Here is a 20383-nt window from a genome sequence, read left to right as displayed (position 1 = left end):
TAGAGTCAAGTGATACAAGCCATAGTCACAGTTGTCACTTCTTCCTTTGAACCTCAGCCACATCTGCCCTCCCACAGCCACGTTCAGGCAAGGAATTCAGCTACACAAGACCAGCTGGCAGGAGCACCACCACTCCAAGACAACAGGAAAAAACAGCATTTTGTTGATCATTCTATTTTCTTCTTCAAGTAGCCCTGAAGAAAATGGTGCAAAGTGCCATCATCACCCTGCAGAGAAGTGATCTCCAGGAAAATGCATTTTAGCAATCGAGTGAGTCCTTGGCTGGTTGACTGCCATCTGAAGACTCCAAATGACTAAATCTGATTAAGTTACAGAAGGTAACTTGGCAGGAATTCATTCTCTTGTTGAGAAGAAACACCAAGAAACAGTTCAGACAGAAGCACATGCCTACTGGCAAAATAATTAAATGAGCCTGTGTTTGTTAAAGCCAGTTGCAGATGAAGATCAAATAAATTATGCATTGTTAAATAACCAAAATTGTAAAAACTCACCTGACTCTTGCAAGTATCTATATACCAGGAAGTTAACCTCATCACTGCTTATACTCATCTTTATTCCCAGTTAAACCATGAGGTCACAACAAAGGACACAACCCTGGAAATAAAAAAAAAAGTAGGTCAATTAAATATTTTTAGTACCTAATAGGTATTTCCCAACAAATGCTATATTTATAAAGTAAGTAGCTCCCTGGCAGCATAGACAATGGCTTTATTTTAAAATGCAAATAAGTCTGCTGGAGTCATTAAAAAGTCATTTGTCTCGCCACAAAATAAAGGTCAGTAAATTAAATATTGAAGGACCGGATTCTCATAAGATGCAAGCTGGTATGGACTGGGAAACTCAGCTGTTTAACAGCAGTACTACAAAAGGCCTCAGTTCACAGGTTTTAAAAAAAAAATACTGAGTACATTTCATCCAATCTATATTACTGTTATGGAACACATTTTTTATAACATGGGTCTCTCTCTTGGTTAACAAAGACCAAGAACTTGTTTTCACGTTGGCATCCAGGCAGGTTCTCACTTTTATCTACTCCAATTTTCAGGCACTCCTGCTCTAGTGAAAAGGCACAGAACAATTTGAGCTGCAACACGGTGTCCGTTCAAACAAGCCCAGCTAATCCCACTAAAGATGAGGAAACATCTCAGCCATACCTTTTGGCTTTGCAAAAGGAATTCTTCACATTAGAAACAAACTTTAAACAGTCCATTCTTAGTAACACTTCCCTAGGCTTTCAATCAGTGCTTCAAAAATATTGATGGGATATATATTTACATACACAATCTTTTCTTGATCTTAGTAATGGCAAATATTTAGCAAAACAAATAATGTATCAAACTGTATGTGCTTTTGATTATAAACCTGGGAAATACGAAGCAACAACAGTCTTTAAGACATGAAGAGATAGAATACAGTATTTTTTCTAATTCAAAGTCTCATTTTTGAGAACATTCTCATCATGTCTGAATATCTAAAAATTCTGACCTTTCCAAGTAAACAAGTGAAAACATCAGCTTCCAGAATTTGTTATGAAATAATGTCCACCTCCTGTTCCTATTATCTGTCCAGCACTTTTCATCAGCAAACCCTCCCAGGTTTTTACCCAGCTGACCACCACCATTGTTTGTCCTATAGAACTGGAATTTGAGAAGGCAAGTGACTTTCCTACTGTTATTTGACCAAGTCTGATCTGGGATCTGGTGTAAAAAAGTACTAGAGAGTGGGTTTTCCTACATTGTCCAAAGCAAAATGTTCTTGATACATGGCTGCATGGTCAGGCCACTTACACAGCTGCTCCAGTGGGAAAGTGGTGAATAAAGGGAAAGTAACAACTACAAGGCTATGATTGGCATTTTAAGGCTGCCATGTGTATTCTCCCTGGGCATCTTTGCCTAGCAAGAACTCCCAAGGTAACAGGAGAGAATGACCACACTGTTTTTCTCACCACCTAACTCTGAGATTATCCAGTCAGCTGCAGCTGAAGTGGACAGTGGGAACAGCCCTGCAGGATGTGACTTTCCCACAAGTCCCATCATGCTGTAAAGACAAGACCCAATTACACCCCTCAAGAAAAGCAGGAGCTAAAGGATGAACTTGGGTATGAAAAGGAATTTATTTGCCTGAAACCACACACGGACATCCCCAAACCTGCCCCAGGCATGTGGTTCCCAGCTCACACCCATGCTGTGGGGGAGATGGCTTTAGTTTATTAGGGAAAAAATAAAATTACAGTTCTACTTAAATCCTTCTCATTTCTAAAGAAAAAAGCTGCCCCAAGACAATGACTTCTAGTAAATGCAACACAACTGGTAAAGGAAGGTACATGGATACCAACCCTACCCCACCCCTCCACAGCCCAGGCCATAGCTGGGGTACAAGACATCCCTGCCAAACTCCAATATATACTTTGGGGATTTATTTATTGAGCAGAATGTAAAATGAATGGCATTTTCAGCCATTTCATGCATTAGTAACCAATTCCACCATGTGCAGGACCAAAACACTCATTTTATTCAGCTATGTTTTGTTGCCATACATGGAGCAAATTATCTTTCTTTAAGAGTGTTTTTTACAGAAAACTGCTGTAGGAAGAGGAACAATATTTTCCTTCAAAGAAGAGGGTAATTAACTTTAAAGAGACTCATAAAGAAGGATTTTTTACATTATGTACACACACACAAATAGCAGTATTTGTTTCATGGGTCTGTCACAGATTTTCCAAATCTTGCTGCATCACCAAAAACGACAGATCAAACCGCAGAAATCTGATGAAAGTGCTATTTGTCACACAGAGAGGTCCTGAATTATTTATATCAAGTGGGCTCCCCCCTCAAAGCAGAACCGTGGAGGTGCCACATCAATTCCCCTGTTATGTAGCTGGGTAGCTAAAAAAAAACAAGCCTAACGTTTTGCTAGTCTGTCAGAAGTGTTCTTTCCCCCACGAATGGATGCAGGCTCATTTCCCAGGCTGGTTTGAGTTTTGAAGAGGTTTTGGAAAGGGACTGTCCTGCCTGGCCATCGGGAGGTGGCACTGCAGCACCAGAGGTGCCACCAGAAAAACACAAACAGCTCCAAAAAACGCACAGAGTGCCTGAGCAGGGCCTTGGCAAGGGAAAGGTTCTGCTGTTTTACCCAAATCCTGCTCTCTGCATGTTTTCAGTGCTTGTTTTTACATTTTCTGGAAGGTCTTTGCTGTGTTTGCCCCACTGCAGGCTGAGCCTGGGGATGAGTGTCCTGCAGCAAAGTGACACAAGAGATGTGAGAGGAACGAGCAACACCAAACCTTCCTTCCAACCCAAAGCAAAACATCACATTAAACAGAAAATACAGTGGAAAAGGACATGATACTTATTTCCCTTTGACACACTCTGAATTAACACCAGGCTTATGCGCCAACCCTCAAATTGTTTGCGACAATGCACCCATGTATGTACACATGTACCCCACATCCTAAAAAAATTACTGGTCAATTCTCCCCAAATTCAGTTTCCATAAGCAATTAACTACTTATTTTGGGCACCTTAATAGATAATAATATTCCTCATTTTATATGCGGAAATTAAATCACCTAAGAGACACACAAAAATGAGACAAAAATAAGTATAAGTTAACATATAATTCCTAGCAGTCTTAGATTTGTAGCCTAATTTGCATAGGGACCATTAAAAATATCTTAAAATATTTGCAGCTTTATGTCCCAAACCCATTCTAAAAATGTGATGAAATCCTTAAGGCCCCTTTTTTTCCTTGCCCTTAGGAACATTCCAGGTCTTCCTCAAAACATTCTGTGCAATTACAAAGTCATTGCTGTTTTAGATCCAATTATGCTTTTAAAGGAAATCTCTCCCACTTGCCTCTACTTTTGTTTTGCACCCTGGAGCAGGCACAGCGCATGTGAAGCAGATTCCTCACTGGAAAAACTAGGATTAAATAAATAAATAAAATACCCCAAGAGAGATTAAAAAAAGGATGGGTAGAGAGTTTACAAATTGCTCATGGGATCACACCAGGATGGATATTCCCTGCCCAAAAAAATTCCATTTCAGCAGCCTCTTCCCAGGTTTTATTTCCCTGCCAGGGCATGGGCCTGTGGTTTGTAACACACTGCTCAGTCAGAATCAGCACAACATCCAGACATCCCAGGTAATTTTTAATGCTGCTATAGAAAGTCCCTAAAGTCCCAAAATTTATCAGGCATAACACACATCAGCCATAAAAGTCAACAGAGATGCTGTCCTTGAGATTTCCTCAATAACAGGCCAGGAGCAGACCAGACCCACGCCTGTGCTTTAGACAAACTGACCCACTCATTCCATGCCAACAATCACACAAAAATCCTTTTTTCTCAAAGGAAATGAGGTTTCTTATCCCAGAGACAACACCAGCACTGGTTTGCCCCCAGCCTGGCAGAAGTGTGTCTGTGTTTTGGACAGGGCAGGTCTGAGCCCTGCACCTCTGTCCCTTGAGGACCATTCACACTAAAATGCACAACTAAAATCCATAAAGAGCAGATCAAATTCCACTCTCACCAACACCACAGTGTCCCAACGATGGAGACCTGGTTGTGTTTCTGACAAATCATTATTCCACTCCACATGTTTGTGCTAGCTCTGTACTCCTTGTCCAGGCTCATGCCAAATGAGGAGAACAGATGCCACCCGATATGGCTCCTGGCCTAATAGGTTTTTTGGTCCTTTAGGGTTTTTTTCAGATAAACCTGAACTGGCAGAGAAAGTTTATAGATCAGATTATTACTGAGTATCTCTTGCTCACCATTTGATAATGTATACTGGAGTTACACTACAATTAGAGTTATTGTATCATCAAATAACAGCCTAAGAAAGGATATTTCTGCAGTTGTAGGCGGGCTTGAACACACTCCCAATAGGTAGGATAACAGGAAAACCTGTCAGGCTGCTGTGAATAATAATTCTCCAAAAACATACCAATCATTAGTTTGATACCAAACATGATATGTTAAAGGGAGCAGCTAATGCTCTGGGTAGCTCTGAAGAATGCTTAATGTTCAGACATAAACAGACTGCTACATTTATCCATGGAAAACAGAAGTCTGGCTACAGAAACAATAAATCCCTTACAACAGAAATATTGCCATTAGAGATTTTATTTTTTCCTCTTTTGCAAGAAATCTGGACAAATATTTTGTTAGCATATGTGCACATAGACATTTTAGCAATTGTTGCATAAGAGCCTTTCTTGTTTTTAATGGCCATGATAATTAAAATAAAAAGATCAAAGGGTGCAGTTTCGGCCCAGCCACTCAGACCTGGTAAACTCCTGGATGAGTGAGGTGTCAGCAGGACTTCATTCAGATACCAAAGCCACCACAGGTTACAGAACTGGAGATTTAAACCACAAAACACCATTCCTTGTGGTTGCTGTTTTACTAAAGCTTTCTCCAAATGCTCTTCCACGAGAAATGATGGGCCCATTCACAATGACTGATGAAATTGCTAAGTTTACATCCAAGGAAGAGATGTGCAGGGCCCTTTGGAAATGCTTCATAAAGGAAAAATTCTGAAATAAAATAGTGATTTCTTTATATCAAGCATGAGTCTATGACTTGTATTGTACATACTTTTGTTTAAGAATTTATTAGATTTATTTATTAATTTTTGATTAAACATTTTGTCACACTCTAAAAAGAAACAAAAAAAGGTTGACTTTTCTTCAAGGGCACCAACTACTTGCTCTAAACACTCCTATTTGCTCTTATAGTATTGGGCATAGTATAGTTGAACCCTTAGTAAAGTTTTCCTATCTGGTGATCTGCAGTTAGGAATTCCAACATTCTGAATTAAAAGAAAAACATTTTTCCAAATTAAATGCCCAAGTGTTTTCTGTAACATCTCCAAATAGTGTTCTCATTTTCTCCATTTTACCTGTGCCTCTAAATTGCTATTACCTAAATGCCCTTCTGTTTAAGATTTAATAATATATCAGATGTGCACTTGCATTAAAATTATCTGTAATTCTATCTTATGAACCTTCTTACTGATTTCTCATATCATCAGGCTTTGTTAGTTTTCCTTCTAGTAATTTAAACCAAGAGATGCTTCTCATGTTCATTGTTTAACTCTATTGCTTTGCTTTTAACCTCAGGAATACAGCTTAATTTCTGAACACTAAAGAAATAACTTTTCCTTTCCTCATCTGAATTGCCTTCCTTAGCTCAGGCAATAAATATTTGTATTCTGTACTTCAGCTTTAGTGACCTAATTTATGGCAACAGTCTCTGCCTTTCCATGCCAATTTGAGAGTATGAAGAATACAAGATGACAAAGCCAGTCTGAAATCTTCTGAAGAAAAAGAATTACAACCCTGAAAGGGAAGAGAAGGAAAAAAAATAAAAACCAAACAAAACCCACAACAAAACATAAAATGACCCAAAACCTTGGCTAAAAGTAACTTACTGTCTACTTATCTGAAAAATGCAGCCCAGTCCTGAGTACAGTTACAAAATATGCTGCAGATGAAGCCCATTTGTTGATTTTGCCTAGAGCAAAGTAGTATTTAATTACTGAACTCTGAATCTCCTCCCCAAAGTCATGCTGTGTGACCCAGGGGGCTGGAATTCCGGATGTTACAGCACAGGCACAAGCGACAGCAGATCCAGTGCTGGATTTCCACGGCTGTGGCTACAAAGCTGCAAACTTCTGTGCTTTGTAGAGTTGAAAATACATCTTCCTGGACAGCTACAGGGCATCTTGCAGTGATTCTTGGCAGTCACATTTTGTAAATCCCCAGGCTGAGCAAAGATACAGGGATATTTCTGGTATTGACACTTTATTCAACACTTTACATTCTTAAACATTTTTTTTTCTTTTCATTATTACAGTGCAACATCAGAAGAAATGATGTTTGGAGAAGATTTTATCAGAATTGTGAAGACATATTGTGTATTAGTATTTTAAAGACTTTTCAACTCTCTAGGTAGCAATGAAAGCAGACACAGATGGACTACAGGATCTCCAGAGGTCCCTTCAATGCCAATCACTCTGTGATTCTGTGACATCTCTTAAAAGGCACAACTCTCCTGCATGACAATTACAACCTTGTTGAAATGGAGTTAGTCCTGTTACATCCTTCTGCAGATGCAAATATGTTCCTTTATAACTTAAAAGCCAAACTCAGCTGCTCAGAACATGTAGTAAAACCTCCAGCAGTAAGTCCTGCCTCATTTTTGAGTACTCTATGAAAGCCACCCCAAACATCTTGTTTAGTGAAGGATTTTTAATCACAGAGCTCAGGCTCCCTGATGGAGAAAAACTGGGATTAAATGAAAACTGTCCAGACATAGCAGTTCAAAGATTAAACCACCACCTATTTCAATACTTAAATAATTATCAGAATACACCAGGAAATATATCTAAACATTATAAATGCTCCTTGATCAATTGTCCAATGCAGACTAAAAGCATTTTTAGGAAGGAAGAACCTGTGGCTTGATGGAATGACCTTCAGGGTTAGACTGTCCTACCCACACACAGCTGGACTGATGATTATGGCAGCAAAACTGGAAATGTGGCATTTGCAAAACTGATTAGAAAGTGCTTGGTTCTGACTGAAGATCAGAATTAGCAGCATCACCTGAGGGAGCGCTGGTGTAGGCTTGGCCAGTATGGATTACTTCAGGATGACCTGCAAGGTCCAAATTCCAGGCTGTGTGTGCTAAATATATCTCTGTAATGGAGAGGGAAGCACCAGACAAATGCTTGGCATTCCTCCAGGGAGAGACATCTGTCCATCTATCCCTCAAAACGGAAAATCTTCTTATTAGAGGGGCATCTCAGGAGCAGTGGGAACACCAAACAAGCTCTGCAGCTTCCATTCTCAGGCCATTAGAAGGATGTCCCTTTAGACAGTTACAGTCCTTCAGGAGTACCTAATTCCAATAAATAAAGACTTCTGCAATCCAACTTTCAGAACCTGTCTCAAAAGGCTTTGTGAAATTGTTCAATGGCTTTACTCAGTGCTGAAATAGCTGCCTGCTAATGCTGCCTGGATCTAGACACAGAACAGCTGCTGGAATGAAGTCCAAGAAAGGTGAAAAACTGGAAAAAGCCTTTTCTGTAACATTGTTTAAAATCCTCTTTACGCCTTTTTTGGCATGCACCTGGTTTCAAGTATGCAACTATATGGCTGCTGATCTCCTGTGCCGCATTAAAGCCTTTGCAAGAAATTAATTATGGATGAATGTGGGAGCACACCCATTAAACCTCACTTGGATCAAACTGTGTAAAAAATTCTGAGAAAATAACAGATTGAGAAGAGCCCTTGAGTGAGTCAAAATGAGCCCTGTCAAGGGCTTCTGCTGAGACTAAGGTGGGGAGAGGCAAGGTCCAAAAATGCTTTTCTATTTGTGAACACCAGCACTGAAAATAAACACAACTCCTGTGGTTCACTCTTTTTGATCAAGAACCTGTAGAAATTAACAGTTAAACAGGATTAAAAATATCTATACTGTGCTAAGTTTCTGTTCTCACTTATTTTCACTGGTAGAAAACCCACTAAATAACATGGCCTGCAAGTCTGATCAGGAGCATTCCATTTTTTCCAATATGTTCTTCCTGATGTTCCCACAATAGATCATTCAGGGCTCTAAGGGACTGTGTCAATTGAATTGAATGATGTGGTCGCCTGCTGGTACATAAATGCAAAAGCAAAGCTGAGGGGGTTTATTTTCAAAACAGGAGACATTGATCCTGTGACAATGTTCCATTACCCTGACTTTATTTCTATTAGAGACAGTGATTACATCTACATCAATTGCTTGAGCTGATGGATACTGGTGCAGTAACAGTGACACAGTTTTTCACCAGGCTGCTGCTGGATGCTGATAGCGTACAAAACAAGACTCATTCTCCAGCTAATGCTACTTATTTGTCCATGGAAAACCGCTGAAGTTTGGGCAGACTTTTGTAATTAGTCAGTTCTCAGCTGTCTGTGGTTTTTTGGGGGGGTTTTGTGTGTTCTGTAAATCTTATTGTGGAATGGTGATTAGTGACTGTATAGCCTGGCATGCATTCTATTTGTTATGATTAAACTATTTACATTGCTACCTGCTGGTAATAAAACAGCAGATGTAGTTCCCAGAAGCAGCTGTGGGGAGGTATTTCTGCACTCCTACAACAGCAGCCCTATCCTGACAGGGGATTTTTTCACACAGCTCTGTGGGCTCTTCTTCCCTTTTCCTGCAGTGTCACCTTTTGCAGCCTCTGCCCACTGCTCTTGCTATCTTTCCAAAGCTGGTGATCCATCTTCCAGCTTTCATCTCTTGATCTGACATCCGATCTCAAAAGCCTGTGGTCACACATTTGCCCTGGTTTTCACCTCCTCACCGTGCAGAGCTACACATACTCTGCACTCCTAAGCCCATCTCTCCATCTGCTCTCCAGAGCATTCACCTCCACCTCCTTCAGTCACTCCTTTTCTATCTCCTTCTTTCATTCTTTTCCATTATAACACAAGTTGCTAACATTTTGCACAAATAAATTCTGTTGGTTGAAAAAAAAAAATAAATTCCGCGTCAATAATGGTGTTTTCTAGTCCAAGTAAATCCTGTTCATTTTATTTGTCCTTGTTTGTTTAGCCTGGTGCCCTGAGTCATGTCCTGAACTGCCTGCAGGAGAAAGGCCTTTGTCTGAGACACTTCAGTGTATTTAGCAGAATGGGTTCCCTCATTCTTGATAAGGAAGTCTTTTTAATGTTGCCATAACAACAAGAATTGGAGGTGATTTGGAGTGACACCCGCACAGAGCAACCACAACAGAGCACTGCTGTGAGCTGCCAGCACCTGAGCAGGTGCACAGGCTGGGACCAGGGCACAGCCAGCCCCTCCTCTCTGCCCCAGGCTGGTACCTGCAGTGGGTTAGCTGGGCACCTCCCTGCTCAGCTCCATTCAGACTGCACAGCTAGAACTTCTGCACAACCAACACCTAAATAAAGATTCCAAATTGTGCTCTGTGCTGTGGCTGGGGACCTGCATGGCTGAGCCTCAAGGGATCCAAGCAGCCCTTGCCTGGCAGTTCTAAGAGCAGTGAATTCTGCTAGAGCCCAAGTTTGGCAACACTCATTGGTGGCCATGGTGTTGGAATGGGATTTTTTGCAAAAAAAATGTATTTTTGGGTTTTATTGAGGTTTGGGTTTTAGTAAGGTTATCATTACTTGGGTAACTACACTAAATTCCTGCAGGTCTTTGGGGACTGGTTCCTCTTTTCTAGTGAACAACCAAATTAAAACCAAAAACCAAACACGCATCAGTCTGGGCATATGAACACGACCTTTTCCAACAAAGGATCCACCCCCTCATTTACCCTGCCCCTCATGTCTGAGCTGAATACTCTCACCTCCGTTTTTTTAACATTTTCAAAGTTATTTTCAAGTGCAGGTATTATTTTCAGCATAAGAAGTTGACAGAACTACTCCATAAATAATACTGACCACGCAAATGGAGCAGGAGAAGCATTTCCTGGAGTGGAAGGATACTCTGTGTCTGTGAGCATCTTTCCTGACCCCTGCATTATTTTGGAGAAGATGAGGGATTATCAGGCACAGTACAGCTTCAGCAGTGTTAAGGATATAAACATATGAAAAAGAGAGAGGCAGTAACGAGGTGCTCAGTGCACAGAACAGGTCTTGAAGAGGCTTTGATCCATTCTAAACGCAAATAAACCCAGCTTATTTCCCCATTGTTAAGCCTAGCCTTTTATGCCTTTCCCATGAGAAAAGAAGTTGTGGAATTATGTACTCTGGCAGAATCTAGTTTGGGAATAAATAATTTTTCTGAAATTCCTTTGTGATGCATAAAAGCTGCCAATTCTTTTCCTGAGGCAGATGTCTTGTTGAACAGTAACAGCTCTGAGTCCCGGGTTTCTGAAAAATTAAGGATGAAACACAAAACCCCTGTGAGGGAATACCATAATGGGGTGAAAAAGGAAAAAAAATCCAACCTAACAACCCCACAGGATATAGAGAAGATCCTTTACTTACAATTTATTGAAATTTTAAGTCAGGAAAATAGGAACTGCTAACAAGGAAAGAGAATTTCCAGCTTTAGTGGCCATTAATCACAGAATCAGCTCAACAGCAACTACATTAGAACCTGCTACTTACTGAAGAAGAGGCCAGATTTCTTTATCTGTTTTTAAATTTGGGATGAAGAAAAAGAAGACCATGCCCTTTGGACAGGAAAAACAATTAATCAGTTATGTGGATTTTTTTATCAAAAGCCTTGAATACCTCTGACTTCTTAGGACAAGGTCAGTATTACTCATGAGCTGTGGATTAATGGCAAACAGATAGATAGGCACTTGTGAACATTAATAGCAGAAATACACTGCACTTCAAACAAGCTTTTCTCCATTTACCCAGATATTAAACATGCTAAAAATCTAATGCAGTTGGCCAGCAGAATTTCACCTCCAGAGATTTAAAGACGTGTCACTCACAACTGACTGCAGCATTATGCATGAATGGAGTTCTAAAGAAAGCTTAAGAAAGTTTACCCTCAGATTAAAAACTCAACTCTTTGCTTTGCCCAAGCAGTTTCACATCCACCTCTGTTCACTAAAGCAGCCTGAAATGAGCCTGTGGGAGTCTGCAGGTAAATAACCACTATGAGTGCAGGATCTTGAAAAAAGCGGAAATCCCCCTCACCACTTTTTGCAAAACCAAAAGTCATAGACAATGTGTTTCTGCATTGGTCACATGAATGCAAAACCAGAACACGTGTGAATCTCCATGAGTTGTGTCTACTCCCACACTCCTGCACTATCCCTGCCCTACTGGTTAATCTGCAAAAAATGCCTCCTTTCCTCATACCACTCCACCAATGCCACCTACAACCCCATCTTATTCTTAAATAAAACCAAAAGCAACACCAATAGTAAGAAGTACAAACCACAGCTCTGAGTCTTTAAGAAGCCATCTTACAACTATAGCACATTTTTGTTCAGGAATAATCAAACTGCAGTGTCTGAGGACAAAATACAGAAATCAGTTACCAATGTAAACAACATCAGGTGCAAAAGGGCTGTAAGAAACCATCTTCACCTGGGGTTTTTTCTCATAATTAAAGACCAATTAGCAGGGGAAAAAATTAAATCAGATATTCCTCATTTAAGAAAAAAAAGATGCACTAATTAAAACAAATTTTACACAAATTAATTTCAGAAAAAGGGCCTGTGAAGTGGATCAAAAACCAACTGTATCCACTTTGGCACCTCAAGATTTAATTTCAGGTGAACTGTGAAGTTAGGCAGCTAAATTTTCCAGAAGCACCTACACCACATAGATGCCATATCGGAATTATTTCTAATGAAGAATAGGATGTGAAGTTCTTGCCTTTTGTGGCTACTTCCTACCAAGACCCATCTCTCAAAAGCCATGAAAGAAATTAAGAAACAAACATTACTTCTGGTATTTGAAGAAGCAAAGTTCTTATTTGTTAAACTTATTATAAATATTTCAAAAGGGGTTTAATATCCATGATCTCAGCCCTGCTACAGACTCTGGGCACGGCCACTCAGAGCAAGTGCAGCTGCAGCCAGCACTGATTCATTGTCCTAGGCAGTGACACTGCATCACCACTGCACTCATCCTATTTTCCATTTGCAACAGAAAATATCAGCAATGTGAGACCAATGCAAAAATTCCCATTTCTTCTTTCACTGCTCTGTATGCCAGTTCTGCAATACTGGTGTGATCTATCATGAAGTAATAGAGGAATAAAGCAACAGCAAGCCCAGCAACATCTCTGAGCTGCCAAGGGAAGGAGTGAGTTCCTGAGACAGCTCTGGAAAAGGTGACCCAGAGGTGGGGTAGGGGCTGAAGGGGTGGGTCACTAGGGCAGAGTGCTGATTTACTTTTACAAAATGAAAGACTGGGCATTCCTGGGCCACCATTCTGTCATGATGGTCCCTTCAGGGCTGTCACTGCCTCTGCACAGGGCTCAGGAGGCAGCGGGGTGACAACCAAGGGACGAGAGCGCAGTGACCCTCGGTGCAGTCCCACTGTGACACTGCACACCACCAGCCCTGGTGGGCACACAGGCAGCTCTGACAGGAACACCTCACTCCCAGGAACTCTGCAACAAGGGACAAATTGTTTTCCAAGCCAGCATGTGTCTTTTCCCTTAATTTATACAATTTTCAGTTTTCTGCTACAGGAACCACCCTCAATGCAGACATTCCATCTCCACGTCCTCCTCTGTGCCATAGCTCAAATCTGACTGTGGAGGTTTCCATGAGCAGAACCTGTACTGTCTAGGTATCAGTGCTCTGTATTTTGGCAGAGACATCTCCATCTATATTAGCTATACCCAAAGTTCAATAAGAAGCTGTATTGATTTTTCCCTTCAAGCATATATATATTTGATGAAAAACTCACTCATGCCTCCAAAAGTTGTCAAGATATTAAGCTGATCCCCTTTCTGCCTTCAGCATCTGCTTTTTTTCTCTCAAAATGAAGCTGTAGCAAGGGCCTTTTGAGAATATTAAGACTAGCATGTATACTGAGGTGATATGCTTATAATACATGGAAAATGCACATGACACTGTCAGTGTTATCAGCCTCCTTGACCAGATTTTCCATACCCTGCAATATACCTTTTTTCTTAAACTGGGAACTGTTCCAATATCTGAGTCATCAAGAGAAGTCTTTTCTTTTACAGAAAGCCCTGAAAAACAAAAACAAGCTTCTTTCCTTGCCTGTAGAAATTGGAATATTCTGCCTAACTCAAATTATCCCACACTAAGGACAGCTTTGAATAAGTGCCAAGTTCTGATACTTCATCAGTGCTTAAGTCTAAAGGCATATTTATACTACAGTAAAGGAAAAATTCCCAGAGATGGGATGATCGTGCCTGCCATAACACAGCCCCAGACGGCTCCTACACATTGCAAAGTCACCTGCATCTCTACAAGTAATTGCATTGTTGATCTTAGAAGATTAAAGCAGCATACCAAATGTTCCTCTTGCTAATTTGGCACTCTACAGAAGGTCTAACTGGTAAAAGGAGCCTGAACACATCTGTAGAAGTATATATAATGACATTCAAAAAATACATTTAAAAGCAGTTTAAAAACCCACTATTTTGCTTTTCTGTATAGCACATGGGATATAAAAAAGCTATACTAAAGCAGCCTGTAGTATATAAAGTTTTTGTTTTGTGAAGGAATCATCCTCCCAAGCTGTATGCAAAAATCTGCCCGAGTGCCTATACCCACACATAAAAACCTTAAAATTTAAAGCTCTTGGATTTGTACAGTAGAAGCAGGAGAGTGAGTCTACTGCAGAAACTCTTATCAAATGGGCTGGAAATCACAAGGGATCCAATTAAGATAAAAAGTTCAAACCCAGGACATTTCCTCTTCTTTCTGACTGCTCAGGCCAACATCAGACATCTGTTCTCACTAATTTTTTAATTAAACCCCTTTGAAGCAAACTATTCAAAACCTGACAATACCTCATCTGTCCGATAAGGACCCCCCTCCAGCAGAAGGTGCTATTTTGAATTAAAATGCTCCTGCACTGATGCAGTTGGAAACACAACCATAGCTTTGTGTAGAAAAACCAGTTTTGCTGAGTCAAGCTAAAACATTAGCAGAGATGGAAATACACCCTGCCTTGTAACTGCAGGCCACTATTACACAGGCAGCTGCACTGAAATGGGCTGCAGCTTGTCCCACAAGTGACCTCTACTCTGCTTTTGGCAGAATTAACCAATCACAGTAACTGCTTCTGCTAGTTCAGAGTCAAACAAATTAGATAGGATGTCTTTTCACAAAAATAAACTCACTGTCTTTGGTTATCTTTACCTCATCTCAAACAGATTCTATGCACATAAAATTCTGCTCACCCATTTACAGTAATGGGAGCATTATTTGAAAATAAAGAGATGATAGAGAGGAAGAAGTCCATGACTTCTCCAGATGACATTATACTTTAATAAGTACTGCACAAATTGCTCACAACATTTTGAAAAATTTTCAGTTATTTCTCAGACTCCAAAGAGCTCCCATCATCTTTCTTTTCTTACAATATTTATAAAGCTATGATGTTTTTACTTTGCAGAATCGCCATTTAACATTCTTGAGTGATGCTACTCAAACCTTCCCAAAGCCATTTCTCTCCTGGAAATCTGAAAGCCCATTTTCTGCCACTCCAAGACCTAGAAACTCTAAAGTGAGCCTACATGCATGAGTGGTGCATGCTCAAGGCATTAGGGACCTACAGGACTGGAAATCACACTGTGAGTAGTGCCATGCCCAATTATTTTAGATAAATCAACCTAATGCAATGGCAGAAGGGAACATGGCTTCAGTCTTTATTCACTCACAACTGCCAACAATTTTTGCTTCCTTCATTTGTCAGTCCAGGCTTCTCAAGCAAGGACACCCCTCTCTCTCCTCAGTATCTTCAACACATAAAGACCTTATTTGTTTCTTAGCTTGACCAGAAAATCCCATTGAGAAGTTCTTGTGCACCCCACACCTTGTTTTTAGAAAGTACACATGGCTACAGATCAACTTAACCATATTCCAGCCCCACTGCCTTCAACTGCTTAAGTGATGTGTTGGAGCAGAGCCAGTACAACACTACCCTGCAAGGCCACAAAGAACATCAGCAAAATCCTTCTCTACCTTGTGGGGGTTAAAACAAATTCCCTGTCTCTGAGTGCCCTCTAATGACCTAAGCACACAAAGAGAGATTGCCAAAAATTTTAAGGGACTGTGAATTAAAAAAAAAAAAAATAAAAAAGGAGGGGAGTGCTAGGAGTGCTAGGGAAAGAAAAGACATCTGCTACACCCACAAGACATTTGTTAAATTATGGTATATATTAAAAATTCTACAGATAAAATGTGGTCTCAGTTATCTCCTGCTGAAAGAACAAATGCTCAATTGTGCTCTTGCACAATACTTGAGCATGGCTGCTGGTGGCCTGGTGCAAAAGGAATTTTCCCTTTCTAAGAATAAGTGTAGGTAATCTCATCTCCCTTGTAACTCTAGCCATGGAGAAGAGATAAGAAAACATATTTAAGGAAAGTTTCCAAACTCAAAAGAAATTATACAGGGATTGCAGTTACGTACATTTAAAGAAAGCAACTGCAAAATCATGACTGTACATCACATTTAAGCAGACACTAATAACAGCACATGGTCTGGATATTTGCCCTCTGAAACACACACTTCTATTTTCTTTTAGAAAGACAAGACTTGAGCACTTGAAAAAAACATACTATAATCAAAATACAATAATTTTTCATCCTTTTTAAAGGACACATCAAGGCAATAGTGACTCCACACTTGAAGGAGACAATACAGTTTTTACAATGTGTTTTGACAAAAGGTCTATTTATTAATATTTTCATACTGTGAATTGATGTGTTATATCATAACTCTTAACAGAATGAATACAGATTTACACAGGAGACACTAACAGCTCCAAAAGGAGCTGTTAAAGACCACAGAATAAAAGAACACAATGTAAGGATTCAGTGCAGAAACTGATACCTAACAAATACTGTAAATGCATGTAATGCTAAATTGTACCAAACTACAGTCCACTTTTATGACAAATAAATAGATAAATCATTGAGTGTCCTTACCAGAACTACTCTCTGAAACCCCACAAAATTGTGATGTGGCAGCAGTACAGCCCTTGGTATTACACCACCTGTAACACAAACCATATTATGATAGTTTCTATCAATATTTATTTTAAAGGATGAAAAAAGGATAAAAGCTATTTTTCTACCAGTCTTTTTACTGAAAGAATTAATACAACATTAGTTTCCTACTGATAACAATATATGCTTAGTTAAGAAAACAAACAAACAAAAATTAGAGACCTTGATTATTTACATGGAATTTATTTAAAACACAAATTACAGCACAGTTTCAACTCTACCCCCTTCTCACTCTTAGTTGAAAGCAAATCCCCACTACAGAACAGTGCATTATCTTCAAAGGAATTCCTGTTCTTTTTGTCTGTCCACATTGACAAAGGGGAACTTTGAGACTCCAGAAAAAGTTTACAAAGGGGTAAGGATTGATGCAACAGATATTGCAGTGTTAACCAATACATACTAAAATGATTCAATAGGAAGATAAAAACTAGGAGACACAAGGCCATGATCAAACCATCCAGTGTTTTCAAGTGACCACTCAGGAGCTGAATTTCACACCAACAAATTATAAAGACTGAGTTATATGAACAATCCTTAAAATACCCTCATGAAGTTCATTTCTACAGGTGACTTCAAAATTTAAGCAGTCCCTAGGAATACATTACACACCTGTGATCAGAATAATTACTGATCCTCTATTTGTGCAACATGGTGATCCTACCACCAATACTCATTACAGATTAAATCATTAGAAAGTGATCTGATGTAAATGAAGGGATTAAGGAGAACATTTGAAGGCAGAAGCAGAGGAACACTGGGCACCACAAGAAGAGAATCCACATGTCAAAAAATGCTGTTTGAAGCAGGATGCACTCAATAGTAAAACAGCTAATTCTGCCCTCTGAAAGAGGACCTGGAAAAGAACAAACAAGTTTCTAAGTACTAAACTCCATCTACCAAGGCTCACAAAACATTACAAATAACACTAAAACTTCCCAAGCACCTCCTCAATACTAGGATAAAAACCAAGGAAGGCAACGCATGCCTTTAAACAGGACTTAGCATTTCAGACTTTCCATCATCCCAAAAGCAACCACTGACCTCTAAGAAACCCTCTGCTATTTAGTCTGTTGCTAAGCTCAGTAAGACTTGAGATGTTTTTTCCTCTTTTGATTGGGGAACCACAAGGTATTTTGGTCAGCAATCATTTTCCATGTTTAAATTCAAGAGAATCAAGTAAACTTCTTTCACTCCTGAAAAGCCTCCAACAGCCAAATGGACAATAATCTCCAAAACCATGACACCACCACCCTGGACTGGAAAAGTGTCCTGGTTCTCCCTGTAACAGTAGTTCACAAGAACTAAGTGAAAAGGTCCTGATCCTCCATTAATGTAAATTTAATTCTCTGTTAGGCTATTATGTACTGCTTTGATCATTTCCACAAAACTAACTGTTTATGCCAACTGCATTGCTAAAATTTAATGTGGAAAAAATCATCAGAAGCAAAGTTTAAAAAGCTTATAAAATTTTAACTCCAAGTGCAAAAGGTCATTAAAAGGGGATGTTGATCCTGCTGGTTGAACAAACAAGACAGACCAGTGAATTTCAACTTTTATGCTTTGAACCTTGTACACTCGATGTTTACATTAAGGATTTTTCATTCATTTGGAACAAACTCTGCTGAAGTAAATAACTGAAATTACCCCCAAAATGATGCCAAACGAGAAAGAACCCAGAGGCCCTGCAGGAGAGCAGAGAAACACCACACCCTCAACAGAAGCTGCTTCAAGAGGAATTCCTTTCCTCTCCACTGCTCCCCACAGAGCACACACAGAAAACACAAAACACACTGAGTACCAGAAATTCAGCATTGCATGAACCTCCCTACAGCACAGAAAGCTGCTCACAGTTACCTCAGCCATGGCATGGCTCAGGGAACAGCAAGAATTAAATGCATGGCCTAACTTAACAGGGCTTTTAGGAATGACTAAGCAACACAAGTAATTTTTCAGATGGGTCCTGATAGTCAGCTGCTTCTGCAGGCTCATAACACAACCATCAGAGAATCATCTAAATTATATTTCAATCTGTTTCAAATTAATAAATAAGAGTAAAAATTATTTCACATGCTGCACAGACAAATTACTGAAAGACTATATGTTATTTTTATTATTTTAATGTATGTTAGTGATGTGAATAGAATTTGTGGCAAAAAACCCTTCACATACAGTGAAGGATGTAGGATAAAAACTTCACATTTAATTCTATTTCTACCAAGTGATATCATGAAATGAAGCACATCTCACCTATATAATCACAGAGCATAATTTCCCTTACTATATCTACTCTTCAGCTGTCCATTGCTTCATAGTTACTTACTTGGTATATTATTTTTCTTTCTTACAAGATGCCTATCTACTGTGTGTTTCAGAAATCTGAAGAGAATCAAACTGTAAACCTACAGTCTCAATAGAGAAGAAAAAAATCTAACAAGAGAGGAAAGAGTCAAGAAATTTTCCAGCCTCAGGGAGAGGACTGGAACAGAAAACACTGCAAAAATGTGCATGGTTTTGAGAACCCAACATTTTACGTGATGCTAACAGGCAAGCTTAACAACTGTGTCTGTTACTAAAATGCTCACACTCCATAAGAATTTGTGCATCGTGAGCATGAAATCTTTCCCTCTGCAGCTTAAAATATCTATGCATTGAAAAACCATCTGCAAAAATAGACATATACTTCCCCACTGCAAAATTAATGAGAGAGCAGGAATTTTATCTCACTACCACCAATACGTGTGATGATGCCACATGTAAACACATTGCACTTGTTTTGGCACTGGAGAGCAACAGAAATGGCAAATTTAAAAAGATTCTGTGAAAATGTCACTTTCTTGAAGCTGATTAATACCAGTGAAGGTGGAGGATGGGCATGGGTTAACCTGCCACTAGAGCGTGCTCCTCGATCAGCATGGAGCCCATTTACCCATCCCACTGGTGGGGTTTTTTCCACAACATTTTTTTATTTTTCTTCTCTTCCATTTCGTCTAAACGTCTAAAATCCCTACTGCTGTTAGAGTGAGATTTAGGTCTCAATTTTTAAATTTAAAAAAAGGTAAAAATTTTAAAGAGGGTTTTTTTCCAACAAACAAGTAATTTTTCTTTTTTTTTTTTTTTTTTAATGACTGACTAGGGTTTTGCGTGTTTTGATTTTAAATCATATATAGCTAGAGAAAACAAGACAAAAAAGTAAAATATGTGGCCATAAAAAATACTGATGCGCATTTTATAAATTGAATGTGGTCCATCAGGGAGAGAGGAATTATCCACTTTTAGGAAGTATTGTTTACTTCTGTCTTCCCACTAGACCACCTGTTAATAATATTTGATGCTGTTTTCTTTCTGTGCGACGAGTATGACTATAAATGAGATATTTGATCTGCTCGCTACAACTTCTTCCCTCTAATGCCTCTATTTCAAAGAGCATCCAACCAACAAATGACACCAGCCTCAAGGCAATGTCCCAAGTGAATGTGCATCTTTGCTTCTCTTCCTTCTCCACTGTCATTTCCATAATTCATCCTCTTAACGATTTACAAAGTGCAGAGGATATTTTCAGAGTACATCAATGGTACTCAAAAAGTCTTAGAGCTGACTGACTGCCAAGGGCACATGAAGGAAGCAAGAAGAATGTACAACTATTTTGGAAA

General features: G+C 39.5%; 1 protein-coding gene across 1 annotated transcript in view; it reads right to left on the bottom strand.

Annotated features, from left to right (window-relative positions):
- The window catches only part of TBL1XR1 (TBL1X receptor 1), a 105344-nt gene that overhangs the window by 19414 nt on the left and 65547 nt on the right, over nt 1-20383 (bottom strand). Inside the window, 2 exon segments of the mRNA XM_033068996.2 lie at nt 513-615; nt 16653-16720. Coding sequence (XP_032924887.1) covers nt 513-570 — 58 coding nt within the window. The 5' untranslated portion in view covers nt 571-615; nt 16653-16720.

This window comes from Catharus ustulatus, chromosome 10 (genome assembly GCF_009819885.2).
Source record: "Catharus ustulatus isolate bCatUst1 chromosome 10, bCatUst1.pri.v2, whole genome shotgun sequence".
In the NCBI taxonomy this organism is placed as follows: domain Eukaryota; kingdom Metazoa; phylum Chordata; class Aves; order Passeriformes; family Turdidae; genus Catharus; species Catharus ustulatus.
This window is presented reverse-complemented; position numbering and strand designations above follow the sequence as displayed.